General features: G+C 40.3%; 1 protein-coding gene across 1 annotated transcript in view; it reads right to left on the reverse strand.

Moving 5' to 3' along the window:
- LOC123028919 (cytochrome P450 4B1-like) overlaps positions 1–18270 on the reverse strand; it is a 30838-nt gene that overhangs the window by 2469 nt on the left and 10099 nt on the right. Inside the window, exons 4-12 of the mRNA XM_044441278.1 lie at positions 15922–15966; positions 14007–14134; positions 13401–13525; positions 12258–12409; positions 11055–11161; positions 9900–10090; positions 8436–8569; positions 5106–5170; positions 1283–1365 (exon numbers count right to left, since the gene is read on the reverse strand). Coding sequence (XP_044297213.1) covers positions 1283–1365; positions 5106–5170; positions 8436–8569; positions 9900–10090; positions 11055–11161; positions 12258–12409; positions 13401–13525; positions 14007–14134; positions 15922–15966 — 1030 coding nt within the window. The remainder of the gene's footprint in view (positions 1–1282; positions 1366–5105; positions 5171–8435; positions 8570–9899; positions 10091–11054; positions 11162–12257; positions 12410–13400; positions 13526–14006; positions 14135–15921; positions 15967–18270) is intronic.

The raw sequence follows: 18270 nt of genomic DNA on the forward strand, positions 1-18270 counted from the left end.
AATCACTTGCTTGGAGAATCACTCTCAGCCCCTTAAGCTCCCATTGCATCTGCTTCCACCATCATGAGCAGTCTTTCGAGATTACTCCTCAATTTTCCCTAGATATATCCACTACAGTATTGTTAATATTACTTGGAATACAACCCTAACTCCATAGACTTTTGTTTTTTATGTTTTACTGTATTTTACTGTTGTTTTTAATATATAAAATTATATTATATATAATATATAAAATGTTATTGTTTTTATTATGTTTTATTGTGTTTTTATCTTGTGTTGTGAGCTGCCCAGATGAGCTATGGCACAATTGGGTGGCATACAATTTTTTTCAATCAATCAATCAATCAATCAATCAATCAATCAATCCAGCTTTATAGTACTTAGAATTAAATGCCTCCCAAACCATTCTGTACCCATTTTTACAGTAGATCCTGCTTAATAAATATTTATTCTTAGAAACAATCCTTCCTTCCTTTGAGTGAAAAATATGAAGTTTTTCTTTTTTATTATTATAAATCCTTTCTTGACTCAATTATAGGAATTTAGGCAATCTGTATTTTGCCCTCATGATCTGAGCCAGTCCGGACTATTTCAAAATCTTTGTTAACATGGTATATTGGTTGGTCCCAAAGGTCACAAAAGTTGGCAAGCTTTCAGGGGCAGCAGAAGACATGAGGCAGATGATGTTGAAATCATTGATTTTGACAGTTTGATTTTCCACCGGAGGGATTTAGGGTTGCTCACTCATGGAAACCTTTGGACTCTATATGGCATTGTCATCATCCAGGGCTGCTCCTGCATTTACAAAACTTTTCCATTAGTCATCATATGGCCAGCACTGGATACAAAGCCATGACTCTAAGTGCCAAATTCCATTTCAGAGGTGCTGACAGTGCTGGGTGAAGTCCAAGGCAAAAGGAACGGCTAACATACAGAAAATGGAAGCCTAGTTTCTCTTAAAAGTCTTACTTCCAGGAACTAAGCCTCAGGTAACACATTTCAGTCTTTAGCATGCAGGAGGGAAAGGTATAAAAGCTAAAAAGGTACTTTGGACACCCAAAGTACCTCTGCAAAAGCTCTTGGCTCAGTGAAAGCTCTTTTAACTCATGCTTGCGTATTAGGAAAAATTGAATGGATGACCTGGCTTTACTTGTCCATACACATCAGCCATGCTTCCTTTGTTTTGTCTCTGACTTGGCAAGGTCAGGACATTCATATCTAGACAAAGATAATCTTGGCCAATCAACTGTTCTAATTTACTTCTATACTATATAAACTTCACCTTGGTCCAGCAGAGAAAGGCAGGAAGGCATGAGAGTTTCTGCTGGATATCTTCTCAGGGGTAAACCTCTGAGGATCAAAGACCTAGAATAAAAGGATTGTTTAATTATTTTTAAAACATACTTGGCCAAAAGTATAATAGTAAAGAGATACAGAGGTATTCTGTTTCTTCAGCTACTTTACGGTCTTTTTGAAACTGCCAATTGATTTTGATATTTATCTTAAATGCTATAAAAACAGCCAACTGTGTTAATCATTTATCACTTTTCTTATTCCTGAATCTGCCTTATACCAAGTAGCACATTAGCCTATCTCAGTATTATCAACACAGACTTTTCCAAGTAGGCGCCTTCCAGATGTGTTGGACTTCGCTGTCCATTATTCACAACCATGTTGCCAGCTGCTCATGACTGAGAGTGTGAGTCCAACACATTTGCAGCTTGAGGAGGGCTGCTTCAGAGCAACTGACAGTGGCCCTCCAGGGTTTTGGACAAGAGTCCTTTCCAGCCCTACTTGGGGATGCTCGGCATCAAATTCAGTTTTTCTTGTGTGTAAGGCATGTGCTGTTCCACTGAGCTGTGGCTCTTCCCAAAATACATGGGGTTGCCCTTGAAGATGGTCCAGATACTTCAACTGGTTCCAAACAGAGCTGCCAGGATAGTAACAGGGACCAGCAGGTATTCACATATAATGCAGATCCTCTTATCACCTACACTGGCTACCAACTGAAATCCAGGCCCAATTTAAGGTGCTGGTGATGACCTATAAAGCCCTAAATGGCTTGGGTCCTGGATAACTGAAGGAATGCCTTCTCCCCTATGTGCCCTTCTGCCCCTTGAGATCTGAGGCAGAGGCCCTCCTCCAGGAGCCAACCTTGAAAGAAATCAAGAGGGTGACTACCCAGAGGAGCGCTTTCTCTGTGGTGGCACCCCGATTGCGGAACATGCTCCCCAGAGATGTTTGCTTGGTGCCAATGCTTCTTTCCTTTTGGTGTCAGGTGAAAAGCTTTTTATTCTCCCAGTATTTTAATTGTTAAACTGCTTTAATTAGTGGTTTTATTTTAACATCAGATGCTGTGCAACTGTTACTCTTATTTCTATTTTATTGTATTAACTTGTTGTAAACTGTCCCCAGACATCTGTGATGGGACAGTATGGAAAATTTTTAAATAAATAAATAAAATTTTAAAAATAGAACAGCACTATTGTGATTTTCATTGCAGACAGTAATGCAGAATTGAATAATTTGTTTAAAGCTGTCCTAGCCCACTTAATACTTTGCAAAAAAAAAATCTTGTTTTTAAAATAATTTTTATCAACAAACAAAATGAAAGCAAACAGACGCCAAACATGAAATAACCTATCAACCATGGCATAGAACAATACAGGTATATTAAATGGTAGCAGTACACTTTCTCTGGAGTGTCTACCAGTCTTGATTTAGCTAGGGAATATTGAGTACGTCTTTCCAGATGTGATTGCGAGCTCACCCACCGCTCCCAACATTCTGGTGGCTAAAGAAACCCAAGGTTGCCAGCACACCTAGAAATAATTGTAGGTGGCCTTCTTGCAGACAACCCTGAGCATTTTGCTTAATTTTCCTAGTAAGACAATATCCCAAATTCCCCTTTGCCAACTTTCAGTTGATGGTTCATAAGTAGATTTCCAGACTGATGTAATTTCCATTCTTCCTGTAGTCCAGAAGAATGTTAATCAATCCTTATGCAGTGTTTTTTCACCCATAGAGAGTACTGTTCTTAATAGATGTTCTAATCTGTAACTTTTGTTGCCATCTGAAAAATCCTGTGAGTAAAGGCAAATGCAATGTATGTTTAAGTGTCCTTCTGAGCAAAGCCTCTCCAGCAAGGGAGCTGCTCTCCTTATAAAAAAAAAAGCTGATATTTACTGGTCTGAGATTCCACCTACATATTGTTTTCATGGAATGTTCCCTCAGCTAAGATAAAATTGATTTGTAAGGGAATGTAGCCCTCAATGAATTTCACTAACCATCTTCACTGGTGATATTTAAATACATCTGCCTTACACCATTTGTGTTTCCCATTGATATTTCTATAGCCATATTGTATATTTGTGACATAATACCTTTTGCCTTAATATCTCTCAGTAAGAGTTTAAACTTGGTTAGAAGTTTTTTTGTGAGCCGCCCCGAGGCTTTGTTGCAATGGGGGTGGCATAGAAATGTTTTAAATAAATAAACAAATAAATACCACTGGTCTTTTCAGGAATCAAGGTAAAATATGTAATGTGAACTGACTGGGAACAGTTAGCTTTGATTTCCCACAATCGTACTTTTAATTGAGATCCACTTTCTGGTTCTGTGTCATTAAACAGATATTTCACTGTGTGCAACTCCTGTAATTCCTTGTTTTGCTCTATATTGAGTTCTACCTTTTTCCCCGCACTGAAATTTCAGGATCTGGGGCTCCCTCTCATGGCCACCACAGAATGTGCAGGATTGGGCCTAAGCCCAGCTGCAGCTTTCAGCCTCCTGGTGAGCACCATCTGGGAGACCTGGAGGAAGAGCTATGGAAGAGCAAGCTCTCCTTGCACCTGCTGCTTCAGCACACGGATTGTGCTCGCCATAGCATGTCTCGGCTCCTGCGTCTTGCCTGACCCTTGCCTGATCCAGTTCCCACTTTGCCTCACTGGCTGCATCTCCTGCCTAGGTTACTCCGCAGCAGACACCTGCCCTCTGTCCTGATTGCAGCCGTGCTCCCTGCCCTGCCGCGCACCCTGTTCCCTTTCCCCTTTGCCAAGTCTCCTGCTGCCACACTCTGGACCTTGACGTGATCAGGGCTCAAAGGCCCCAAAACACTTGGACTGGGCCCTTTCAATACTGAAGCTGACACCCCATCTTGATCCTCCCAGTAAGACTTCTTTAACTGCCTCATTAGTGAACCATGCAGCGATAACTCTTGGCATGCTCCTGTTGCCAGTTTAACTCACAGAAATCTGTGAGCTTCCGCTTCATCCCTTATTTCTACATTTACTTTGGGGGAAGTTTTGCTGGCCAGATTGCTTAGAATCCCACCACAGCTTGGCTTTTGACAGATTCCCAGATCCCTCAGAAGTGTCCTGTGACTTTCCAGGTGCTCCACTTTTCCCTACAATTCAGTATTAGGGAATAATAGCTTTACACTTGGTTATTGTTGTTGTTGTTGTTGTTTTGCTAGACCTAAGCCCAGAGCTGCACTTGCTGGTTTTCCAACCTCTTTCAATGGTTAGAGACCTCATTTATTTGCATTGCCCTGATCTTATAGTAGTAGGCCATCCTTTCCTCAGTCCTCTTTATTGTTCTGCATTGTCTGCAACTGGGACCTCATGATTAAGCCCTATTATTGGACAGCTGGCTTCCTCAGATCCGGCGCTTTCTAAAGATAACCTATTTTTCACCTCCACGGGTGACAGAAAGGCTCCCTGGCATTCCAGCAAACGTCACCTAGTCTTCTTGTTACTCAAACATTAATTTTGTTCAGCTATTGTGCTAGAATAAATTATATTGTGCACCAGAGGATCAAAATATGGGGTTAAGCTGCCATATCAGTATTAAGATATAATCTCTCCTCTTCCCTTGCAAAAACCTGAACTGGGTATTGCTTGACAATGATGGTCTTTCAGCCTCCCCTTTTAACTTTTATGGGGAAGTGTTTGCAGAATTTCTAAGTGCCATCTAGATTTTGGAAGGTGGCATCCTGAATGGTCACATGGCAATGTGCATTAATAGCCAGCAATGACTTGGCTCTTGCAAACAGAAAGTACGCTGCTATCTTATGAGACAGTAGTTAGAATGTCAAAATATCATACCTTTGGATTTTCCCATATGCTTGGATTCCTGTGCATGAGAAAAATACTCACTGCAACCCAAAAACCTGAAAGGCAATCAGTGAGGACAAAGAGTAAGTGGTGTGCCTTGATTTGTCACCAACAGCTGCCAAAGACCTAGGCTCTCAGGACTTGGTCCAATCACATAAGGAGACCAAGACTTGGGCTAAAGCTGCAGTCCTGCATATACATACGTGCAACTTAGCCTCCCTAAATGCAGTAAGACTAATTGTTGTACAAATACGCATAGGATTGCACTGTAAGAGAGGCTTGAAATATCTGAGTTCCAGTTTCTTGACCTTGAATAACTGAATGACCTTGAACGAACTTCCTGAACGAATGGAGCAAAGGGTTTTTGCCGCAATCCATGAGTTACGTCCCTTGCAGTAGACTTAGTTGTATCCATAGAACCACTGCAGGGTTAGCAGGAACACAAGGCGTGCCTTGCTGGAGCAGACCAAAAGCGTAGCTGGTCAGACATTCTATTCCCACTGTGACCTTCCAGGAGCACCAGTAGGAAGCCCCCACCAGACATGACTGTGAGAGTATTTATTTATTTAAAACTTTTACATCCTGTCCTACATGAGAAAAACGTCCCAGGACAGCTTACAAAATTATAATTACCCTTCACATGAGTTCCCCAGCAACTGGTATTAAGAGGCATACTGCCGCTAAGACAGCCGACATGTCTAGTAGCCATTTGCAGACAAGTAGACAAACAGAAACACATCCCAACACAGAAGCAAGAAACAATAAAACAATAAGGAAACCTTTGAAGACGAAAAATATTCCAAAAGGCTATAATGTTACATTATAGCTATAATGTAGCTATGGCTATAATGTGACACTGGCTACAAATGCAGTCATCAAGCTATAGATGAGAGAGAAATCAGGTTGCACAATCATATTATTCAAGTACCAGAAATTCCCAAACATATTTTGACCATAGGTCTTCTTCAGGGGTCTAACATGTAAAATGATATCTGAAAAGCAATATAGAAAAACTTGCACACGCGCGCACACACACACACACAATTCAAGCTTCTCTGACAATATAGAACCCTGCAGTATCTCCACCTGCAATTATATAAAAAAGTAATCTTTAAAAACCTGCTTCCCAAAACTTGCAACATTTTCCACTGAATGTCCAAGAAATTCTTGAACATGGGACTGTACACTAATTGTGCCCAAAAGATGAAATTGTGATTATTATCTTGTAAGCTAGGCTTATAAATTGATACCTCTCCGTCATTGCTGCTTCCTACAAGAACTGTTGCAGCCAAAGTTTTCCTCCACCGTCTCATTATCTCCTGGCATTTAAATCTTGGGGAGCAGAAGCTATGCATGTGCCTCACTTTAGGAGATAGAAAAACTTTATTTTTGTATTTTATTGTATTTTATTTTATGCTGTGAGCCGCCCCAAGGCTTCGGCAAGGGGCGGCATAGAAATGTTTTAATTAATTAATTAATTAATTAAGTTTAGGAACTCCTCTATGAGGGATTTTTAAAAACAATGTTAACAGTATACCAGCTGATGAAGACAGCTCAAAAACTTGCACATTTTTGTATGACCCTGATTTGTTCTGACGTAATACTCTTATCTTGAATTATGATTTTTTTTTGATATGGCCAAAAAAGCTCTTTGCTTTTTCTCCCCAGTGTATTAATAGCTGTAAAAACTCTAGGTAATTGCAATAACTGGCAAAATGAGCCAACCAATACCTCACTGGAAGATATGCTGATCACTTGAGTGCCTGCAGCTATTTTTCTCTCCTTTCCCCCTTTTTCTTTAAATCTCTTATATCTTTTTATATATTTCCAGCCTGACTGTCCTTTAGAGCAACAGTACTCTCACTCATCAGAAGGAGGGGTCCACCACCTTCTTTAGGCTAAATCTCACCATTTTTATTAGCAATTTACATTTCCCCCATCTGTACCAAGAAAATCTGAAACTTCTGGAAAAGTATATTTGAGTGAAGAAAATATATTCCCTCATTCACAGTGGGAACATGCAAAATGAGACGGTCTTGAATGTTTGTCTGGAAATAAGTTGAATTCCATGGTGTTCTGGATTAAAGTTTTAATGGCCACTTGCTCTCCATCTTACCAAGGCACGGAAGGCACAGGCCTGCTGTGACCTATTTGCTGAGCACAGAAGAGAGACTCAGATGCCCCTAATTTTGCTGTTTGGTGAGTAGGTGTGCTCCGATCACCATTTCATCAGATGCTGAATGAGTGGCAATTACTGACCTGATGGACAAGATGCTTGGGGGAATGTGCATCTGAATGACAGTTGCTCAATCTTTGCCCATCTTGGCTTATAACCCCTTGTCAAGGAAGGGATGAGTGGCTAGCTAATATCTCCTTGTGAATAGGTTGATCTTGACTATCAAGAGACAGTCTTCTGCCACCAGGAGTTTAATTCCAGTCTTATTAACTTCTCCCACTGTTTTGTGCCCACATTGGACTATGTAGTCCTGAGGATGAGACACTAATATTCAAACAGCCTATGGCTCTGGATTAACAATAAACAAAATAAAATTTGTACAAGCAGCGTATTGCTTTCAAGATGTTCTGTAACGTATTTCCTTAAGTGTATATTAACTTCTGACCGAGGTATAGCACTCGTTCCCTTCACAAACACTCTTTGCTCTCAATTCCTCCTCTCCCTTCTGAATGTACTTTGACCACTTTATACTGTTTATCTCAGTTTACTCTTTCTCTCACACACACCCTCATAATGCTTGACAGTATTAGATCTTGACTCTCCCCAGTCACTAATGTCCTCTGAGTGTTTTACTTCCTTCCCTTTTCTTCTGAATCTTAAATGTCTTTCACAGCACTAAAGGGATCCTAACAACTGCCACTTCAGATTCTGCAGACCACTGACTGACTACAACTGCCTACTAACTGCTGACAGACCGACAGTATCTATTTCATTCTCCTCACACACTTCCACACTCCGTCCATGCACTCTCAGTCTCCAACCAGTCACCTCACTCACTCAGAACCCTCTTTTACCCCTTTGCTCTTCTGAAACTCACCGCCATTTAAAAGAACACGCTCATAACACTTCAAATCATTACAGTTGCTGACTACCCTATTTACATAGCTTTATATGCAATTTCTTTTCAATTTTTTAGTGACTCCCCAGGGTATGGTAGAACTGAACGGGAAGGAATAACCCTGCTTAAAATAAATAATACAGTAATTGCAGGCATTTACACACGTGTGAGTTCTAATAAATGATGTGTTTCATCTCTGTCTAAACAGACGTACTGTCTTACGAGGGTAGAATGGAATGAAGCAAACCTTCAGGTAAAGTCCGTCCATCAAAAAAGGTAATAGGTTTGCTGAGCACTCGGGCCACGCCTGGTACTGGAGGGTAAAGGCGGAGGCTCTCTTTAATGCATAACGTGCAGTACGTCATCTTGTTAAGATCGTCCCTGGAAAAATTAAATACAGAGTGAGCCAATAAGAGGAGACATTTCCACAAAGCCTGCCCAGATCATGGGCTGGCTGCATGTACCTCAGACAGGCTAATCTTTTAGTCCCACAATGCACCAGTATAATATAGTTGAAGTCCCATACTCCCCAAAGAGCAAGAACACAATCACTGCAGTAGACCCTAAACTAATATAACATCATCAAAAGCCACTCATTCACCACCCACAAATCACATCACTCACGGCCTTAACCCATTCATGGAAAGAACTACTTGATGCCAGTACTTCTGGCAGAAATAGATGATCATAAAACCGTAACTGCTGCAGAACACTAGGCACTAATCAACAGCAAAATATACAACACTCACTTCCCAATGCAAAGTTTCCAGAGTTCTCATAGATAGGAGTCATTTGCTTGATGTTATATACTTGGATTTCCAAAAACTCCAGAGTAAAGATAACCGTCATGGAATGATAAGCAGATAATTTCATGGATTAGCTACCAATTAAAATGGCCACGCTAGCCACAATGGCTATGTACCATAAGCTCTTAAATATTGCTTTGCTGTGATACAAAATGGCTAGAAGAAGCCTGTGACTGGATTGGCGCAATATGACAATCCAGCATGAGCAGCCTGCCATGGTGAGTTGTTGTGCCATCTGAAGCTCAAACACTTTCCATGGGTAGCTTATTTTGTGGGGCAAAGCCACACAGAAAAGCCACAGCTTGGTGGGGCTGTGGTGTTATGCGAACCAAGGAGACCGATTTTGTTAGTTGCCACTGTCAGCTGCCCTGACACTCCTTGCCCTTGTCTATAATTGTTCACTGCCGCAAAAAGGCACACCTGCATTGTAAATTGTCATCGTCATCCTTGGACAGGCGCACACTCACAGCTATCAAGTCTGGGTATTAACAAGATGGAGTTGCCTGCTCATCAGTCTGCACACGGTTGCAAAGGACCAGGGGACAAATAACAATAGAAGGATGGACAATGCCAGCAGCACAAGTCAGCAGTGCTGAAAAGGTGGGAAGGGGGATAGGCCACCCAATGGGCGGGTGGGCAGCAGAGGGGCAATGGGGAGCAGTGCCAGCAGAGGACCCTGGTAAAGGGCAGCAACAGGTAATTCTCATAGAAAACCTCTTTGAGGTCAAAGATCAGCCAAGCGCTCGTGAAGGTGACATCAGGCATGCCCTGGTGGCTTGAGATGGGCCAGTGTGTGTCTCCTCCTAGCACAGTGTTGTCCCTCAGCAAGCCCTTGTTTCCTTGAGAAAACGTATGCTTTCTGCTACAGTCACACCATGATAGAGAAATGATTCATGGACGCTCACCACTGGATGGTGTCACAGTCTCCTAAAATGCCTTTTATCTCTTCCCTGCATTTCTGCTGATGCTCCGGGTTCTGTGCAAGGCAATAGAACAGCCAGGAGATCCCACTGGCCGTAGTGTCATGACCTTCAAACATGAAAGTGTCCACCTCAGCACGAAGGTCTTCATCAGATAGACCAACTCCATTTTCATCCTAAACATACATAAACTTCACTAGTCATAAGATTTTATCTCATAAGCCATTGTTCTGTGATCTGGTTCACACATTCAAAATTGCTCACTGTGAGCTGTTTAAGACACAGAGACCCATGGGGTTTGCCAGCCAGCATTCTGAATACCCAAGTCCTTCCTGGGTATTGCCATGTCATCTGACCCCAGCCACCATAGGTTATGCAATGTTTAAACAACCCTCACATAAGCCATGGTCTGTTGGAGGGTTATGTGAGGCTGTTAAACATAACATAACTGACAGTGGCTGGGTTCAGACAATATAACTACCCTCAAGCAGAGTTTGCATCTCCAAATGTCAGCTAGCCATGGCTCACTGTGACCTAAACAACCCACAATGGGCTGTTCTGATTGTGAAAACTGGTCCTGAACCTCACTGCCGCATCGCACAATCATACTGAAGCAAGTATCAGCATCACTGCATGATCAACACTCTTTTGCCCTGGCTGCAACAGAATGGGATGCTGATTCTTATCGTGAAGGTTCCTCCACAGAAGGTTCCGCACATGGAAGCACCCAGCAGTGGATTATCTCGTCTTCTAGCACTGCTCCGTGCCTTCTGTGCCAAACAAGAGAACACAGAACTAGAGCAACTTGAATAGAAAACCCCTTTGATGTGAAACCATAACATAAACATGTTATCATTTTATCTTCCTTGGTGATAAAGGGAAGCCAGTACTAATGTTGTCTCTCTCCCCTTCCAAAAAATTAGTAAGTGAGCTGTTTTTCTCCATCACTTGGAGCTTCCGGACACTCAAGGGAAACCTCAAAGATGGTAATCCAGACTTGAAATTACAGAAATATGAATTAAAGTGGGAAGGTCCTTACTTGATTTAGGAAGGGCAACGGGTCATTTCGAAATCATTGTCACAATCAGCATAATAGATTTAGTCATGGAATTAGTCTCTTACTTTGTGCCAAATACTTACTCTGGCACAGAGAAGGATGTCAAGAAAATCCAGCTGACGTTTCTTCTGAATCTTCTGGAGTTCTTCTTCATTCTGCAGAGATTTCTTCCTCTCTTTAATTATCATATCTGGCATAAGAGTTACACATAAATTAGCACCAAATTAATAGGTACTGTATTTTGCAGGACAATATAAAACATATGAGATGTTGTAGGATAAACTGTATCAGAAAGGATTCATACATAAAATCATTATGACATTTTATAACATTTTGTTAGGTGACTATCAGCAACAATCACTCACACTGGTTCCATAAAAAGTTGAACTTTGGATCTGTATAAATTAAGGATATCCAGCAGACAAAAATATACTTGCTTTGTATGACTTATAAACACATTTTAATATCTATTTTCTGCACTATGGTACTTCTTGAATGCCATGTAGATTATTACATTTAACATTTCTGCATTATTATGAATAATGTCTTCATTATTTCCACTGTTCTTTTGAATGCCCTGTCACAATTGAAGTTCTGAGGAAGTACTTTTTAAAGTACAAGAATATGTAACTGTAATCTCCAAAAAGATTGTTTTGTCAGTATGTTTCAAGCAATATATTTGTGCTAGGAATGACTCTATGTCTAGTTTGCATCAGTTTCTATGAATGTTCAGTCTTAAATTCCAATTTTCAACCAATTAACTTCCAGTTTTCAACAAATAAATACAAATGCACAAAAATGTGCATTCACATTGTACCCATTTCCCACCCAAAATAGATGTTTTTGAATGTTTCAGGATAGAGTGAAGTCCAGTAGATAACTGCATTTCAGCCTTTATATAAATCCTGGATTTAAAGCAAAATAATTTTGCTTTAAAAGAAAACTGAACAAAATTCTCTTACATTCCTCATTTGTACCCTTTAATTCTCCTTCACGTGCAGGTCTGGAATTTTGCCTCATTTTTGTTTGCTGGCCATGTTTATTCCTACCTTTCCATTTTCCTAAAAAGGGTGTGGCCAGTTTTTCCAAGTTGATAGCAGCCCAGCATTCGTGAATCCAGTGGTGGAGACCTTGTCCACCAGCAGTAGCAAGTTTAACTCTTGATGTGGGGTGTCTGCAGTTGTAGGCCATAAGATCTGGAGATCTACAAGTTACCCGTCCTGGCTTAAAATGATTACCAGAACTCAAAATCTAAGGCCAAATAGATAAAGAATGTGGAAAAGTACCTGTGTGAAGGTGGGCAACATTGCAGGCTTTCCGAAACCGATATCCATGTGGGCTGAAGTGGTAAGTGATGTCATTGTAGCCCAGGATGTACAACAATCGAGCATGTAACAGGGAGCAAAGTTCAAATACGGCTTGGACATAAGAATTCTCCCTAAGAGTCAAATAAGATCTTACTTGTGAGCATTGTCCTAAAGAAGCATCAAGGCTGCAACTTATCCAAGAATAAGCCCCATTGAACTCATACATTTTACATCTAATTAGACATGCATGGGATTGCAGTATAAAGCATCAGTGGGAGTAGCTATCTTCCACTGAAGCACAGGAACAGATGAATATGTTAAAATGTTTTTGAAAAGTTGCTCTGACTTGCTAATACTATAAACCAGTCTTCTCCGATCTGGTGACCTTCAGGGGCATTTGGACCATAACTCCCAGAATTCCCATCCAGCAGGGCCTTTGACTGAGAATCCTGGGTGCTACAGTCCAAACATGCCTGGAAGGCACAAGATTGGGGAAGACTGCATAAACGTAGATAGATTTTACTACCATCTTACCATCAACTCTTAGGATTGCTTTATTTTTATTTCTGGATGAAATATCAATATGTTAATCAACTTTTTTCAGATGTTTGACTGTGCTGACATGATATTCATGTCAGTGAGGCAAATTCAAATTATTTTAGGCAATTATTGAGGTTTTTGATGTTATCTGGGAATTTAAAGGAGAGCCAGTGTGGTGTAGTGGTTAAGAGCATGGGACTGGGACTCAGACAATCTGGGTTCTAGTTCCCGCTCAGCCATGGAGCCAACTGGGTGACTTTGGGCCAGTCACAGACTCTCAGCCCAACCTACCTCACAGGGCTGTTGTTGTGGGGATAACATGGAGGAGGAGAGATGATGTAAGCTGCCTTGAGCCCTTTGTAGGAAAAAGGCAGGATATAAATCACAATATAAATAAATAAATAAAAATAAATTAACAGAAAGAAGTTATCAGCTATGTAGTTCTGAACAGTGTACTGTCGTGTGGATTGCGGAACATAAATTCAGGATAACCAGTTGGAACTCTTTACATCACTGCTTAGTTCATTACCAGCCAGTAAGAGGGGTTCTTCTCTTAAGAGTCAAAGGTGTACCAATACTCACCTGTCCATCTGACAGTTGCTGTTATAACTGAAGGCACATTTCATGATGCTGTCAAGCGTCATCAAGCTCACATGTCCAAAGAGCTCTACAGATTTATCCTTGGTGATCAGCTGTTCCCATTTATCCTAAGTCAACAGATGGGAAACAATCCAAGGCTTTGGTGTTTTGAAAAAGCCACTGGGGGTAGAAAGTCAGTGCCACTCTGCTGATAGCTTTGCTATGATTGCCTTTCCCAGTACTGCATGACAGAATCTGATTACTTATCCCATGTTCCATAATGCATTTGGATGGTCCACCTTTATTTACATATGAGTGGTATGAACTAATGCATAGTAAGCTGTGTGGGTACATATATATTCCAGAGTCCTAAAAATCATTCTGTCCCAGATGATAGGATAAGGTCTTAGCAATTGTTCCAGGGCTGTGGAATTGTACCTCATTTTGTTTACCTACCTGCCGATTTTCTAATTGAAGACATTGTTTTAAAAATTCAGAAAGATATTGTGAAATATAATACTATATCTGCCAGTTAAATAATCACTGAACAACAACTACAGCACAGCTACAAAGCCAATGGGAGAACGTAACTCCTATGAAAACACATACCAACATCACATTTGTAGACTCTGCCATCAGGGTTATGTATGGCTTCAATATGGTATAATGAAAACCTGGAGTCAGCAGCTTTCGATGCTGGAACCACTTTGGTCCATGTAGGACCAGCAAACCTTTACCTGGGGGCAAGAAAAGACATCTCCTGTCACTTAAATGCTATTCATACAACACAATTTTCTATAGTCATCAGAGTTTTCTGAAGCAAAATTAATCTAGTTCATCTCATCCAATTTACTGAAGCTGTAACTACTTGATAGAAGTCCAAAAATGGGTGAAGGGACTGGAAATCCCTGAAACATCAACTTTCACCATGGCTGTTCACCCAGAGAATCTAGACAGCAGTTCTGCTGTGGCCAATAGACACAAATCCAGACACATCAAATCAGTCAGATCTAAGGTTTTTGGTGTAGCAATATCACCAGGCCTTTTCCATTGACTTTTTGTACCCATGGCTTGCTTGTGAGCCAAGTGGCTTGAGCTCTCTTGATGCACATATTCTGGATTTCCTTGCTTTACTTGTTTCTTCTCATCCTTCTGCCCCTCATGAGTTTTAAATACAGCTTGTTGCCTTATTTATTTGATTTATAGCCCATCTTTCCAGTAAAAGTGGTGCACAAATAGCTAATAATATACACATAAAACATGCACATCCAACGTTCATTCTGATACTTCAGTGTTCGAGCGTAATTATTGCATTGCACTGTAATTTCTTGCCCTGTTTGAAAAATAGTAAGCCATCCTGAGATTTTACTTATTTATTTATTTAGAAAATGTCTATGCCGCCCCATTCGCCGAAGCCTCGGGGCGGCTCACAACATAAATCAATTAAAATAATATAAATTACCAATATAAAATAAGATGGCTTAGAAAAGCTTTAAATAAATAAATAGTGTGGGGGTTGAGCTGGGACTCAGACATGAAATGTAGAGTTGTGCCATGACCGTACATATGTCAGATTTCATTCTTGTATCTCAGTGGAAAAAATGCATTGGCTGGGCTCTCATGATGTGGCAACCCATATTGGGGGAAAAGACGTGGTGGGTTGTCATGGTATGTGAACCCCGACCAATCACCACAAGCTGACTTGTTTGAGGGCATGATGGGTTGTTGTTCCTTCCAAATCTGGATGACTGACCCACCCAAGCAAGCCATTTGCCAGCACGCCACTTGGAAAAACAGCAAAACTTCCAGCTGCTTTGGCCAACCTTGCCCTGATTAGAACCAGCCACTCCTTGTGTATCCGGGTAGCACTTCGGGATGACTGGTATTGGTCAAGTGTTTGCCACTGAAATTGTGAGCCATTTTTGGCTTGCCAATGCTTTTTTGTCCCTCTGCCTTTGCCAGATGGCTTTCATTTACTACGTTTTGACAGTTGCTAACGACTCCTTCAAAGTGCCCAAGTAGAACTTTGAGGGAACTGTTCATGGTTACAAACCAATTTTTCACACTTCCTAATATGTATTTACATGCACACACTTCCACAAGTGTGCACCTCCACACTTATGGATATCCAAAAATGGACCGCTTTGTGATTTTTCATTTTCTTTTGGTGGATTCACTGTCCAAAGGTGCACTTAAAGTCTTAAGGACAAGCGGGGGGAAAGTGAGAACACCCTTAGGACAATGGAATCCAGCCGGCCAAATGGATCTTCCAATGAAGAGGACCTAAATCTCATCCAAGTTTTAATTTCTATGCCACCTTTCAGTATAACTTCGTAGGATTGTTTACATAAAAGGAAAAGAATGAAGCCAATGGGTGACCTACCTTTAGCAAAGCCTGTCAGATACAGATTATACATGCCAGTAGACTTATAGACATCTATAATTCTAGTTAGGCTTGTTATTTATGCCCTGTTCTTCACCAGCTTCAAATGTACTTCAACACATATGACTTGACTATACATACCGATCCATGGAATTAAGTTCTGATAAGTAAAATTGTCCTTTGGATCTGTAAAGAATAAATAAACAAGAGAAAAGAAAAATATATCCCTCAGTACTATTTATTCATTTATTTTTAAACTCTATAAAGATTTTTAAACTCTATAAAGATGTTTAAACTCCATAAAGATTTCAGCATACCATTTTGAGTGTCCAGATGTAACAGACCCTAAATCACTTGCAAAGGCTCTGCAGGGCAGTATTGCACTGCCTTGCTTGCCAAAAAGCAGGCACAGTCCTCCATATAAGATTGTGTTCTTGTTATCATCCCAATTGTTTCATTGACTACAGCTTTCTATAGTCAGCTTCAACAGGAGAGCCAGCTATGCCATCTGGAGAATCTTACAGAGCTTTCAAGAAACCCATTATGTCTCCATTTGTCTCCAGGGATGGACCTGAAATCCTCCAAGGCAAGTGTCTAACACCACACCAGAAACCACTGAAGCCGGCTTGGATGGGCAGACTGATAGCAGGATGCGAACAGGCTTTTCCAGCCATATCCTTTCTGTTCTTATGCACAAACAAATCTCCAGGTGAGGGAGGCAGATTCCACATCGAATGCAGCAACAGCTTGTAGACTCGTGCAGTCCTGACATCTCCATTGTGGCCTATGGACAACCCTTTTGCTGTTCATCAGACGATTTCTTTTCTTTTCTCTCTTTTATTCAAATGCGGAGAGTTGCAAAATCTTTAACCCATTACATTAAGAGAAGACAAGTGTCCATGCTGCTATTGTTGTATGGAGAATCCATAGAATCTCTTTAAGGTTGACAATTCATTAGCATAATTTCCTCACATTTTAATTCTTTTTTTTTTTACTGATTTATTCAATTTATATTTTTTCTCCCCTCTTTCAAAGAATTATCCAATTTATCAAGTCTTTCTTTTTGCTCATTTGATAAGCTTTCCAGCCGTGTTGACACAGTTGGTAAAGCCTCCTGTATCACCAAAATTGTTGTTTGCAACAATTTTGGTGATACAGGAGGCTTTACCAACTGTGTCAACACGGCTGGAAAGCTTATCAAATGAGCAAAAAGAAAGACTTGATAAATTGGATAATTCTTTGAAAGAGGTGACAACTCAACTATCTGATGTTCGACTTAAAGCGGAACAGAATACACAAAAAATGCAACAAGTATGTGAAAAATTGGAGACAGTAGATAAAGAAATATACTTAGTTAAGCAAACAAATAAGTCAACATGGAACTCAATGGCTGCATTAGAGATGGAGAAGGCATCTTACTATCTAAGATTTCAGAATATACCTGAAGAGAAAAATGAAGATCTACGAGAATTTATAACTGACATGTTGGCGGAGCTTTTAGAAATCGAAAATGAGGTCATGGGTATGGGAATTGACCTTGTTTTTAGAGTCAACTCCACATATACCAGAAAAAATAAACTTTCGAGAGAAGTTCATGTCAAATTTGCTCTAAGGTCCATAAGAGACAATGTTTTGAAGGCCATACGGGAGAAGCCATTAAAGAGAGATGATTGTCTGGAGGTGACGGTCCTGAAACAAATACTATGGAGGATTAGAGAGGGACGAAAGAAATATCTATTCCTTACTACCAAACTGACCAAGAAAAAGATTATCTTTAGGTGGCTAATACCAGAAGGAATATTTTTCACATGGAACTCTGTAAGATATAAATTGGATTCAATTTTTAAAGCCCAAGAGTTCTATGAGGAATTCAGAGCCATATTGGAAGAGGAGGATCCTCTTGTCTCTAAAGAAGGAGAAAAAGGTGCCGAAGCAATGGAAACAACAGCGTACCATTCTGAAGAAGGAGAAATACTGAGGGTTGATTCACAACAAGAAGTGCAAACTTTGGACTTAAAGGGGAAAAAAAGGTAGAACTGTAAAGGCAAAGAATAAGTAGATAATTTTATTTAAATATGGCTCTTAAAAAGGAAGGTAAAATTGAATTGTTCTCCTTAAATGTTAATGGACTAAATGGACCATCTAAGAGAAGGATTTTTGCTCAGCTTCAGAAACGAAAGTTAGATATAATCTGTCTACAGGAAACACATATTAAGAAACAATGTGTTAAACTTCTGAAATGCTTAAAACTGGGAAAATTGTTCTTTATCTTCTGTATCGCAAAAGGGGTTTAGCACTATATGTTAAAGAAAAATTGGACCCTAAATATATGCTTGCTGATGAGGATGGTAGGATCTTGATGGTAGAAATTACAATTAAACTTAAAAAGGTGCTCTTAGTGGCAATATACGCCAAATGACCATCAGGAAACTTTTTACCAAAAATTACACACATTACTTTTGCAAGTGGATGACCAGACTATGTGTGTAA

This window comes from Varanus komodoensis, unplaced genomic scaffold, assembly GCF_004798865.1.
Source record: "Varanus komodoensis strain SLA01 unplaced genomic scaffold, ASM479886v1 scaffold1, whole genome shotgun sequence".
NCBI lineage: Eukaryota > Metazoa > Chordata > Lepidosauria > Squamata > Varanidae > Varanus > Varanus komodoensis.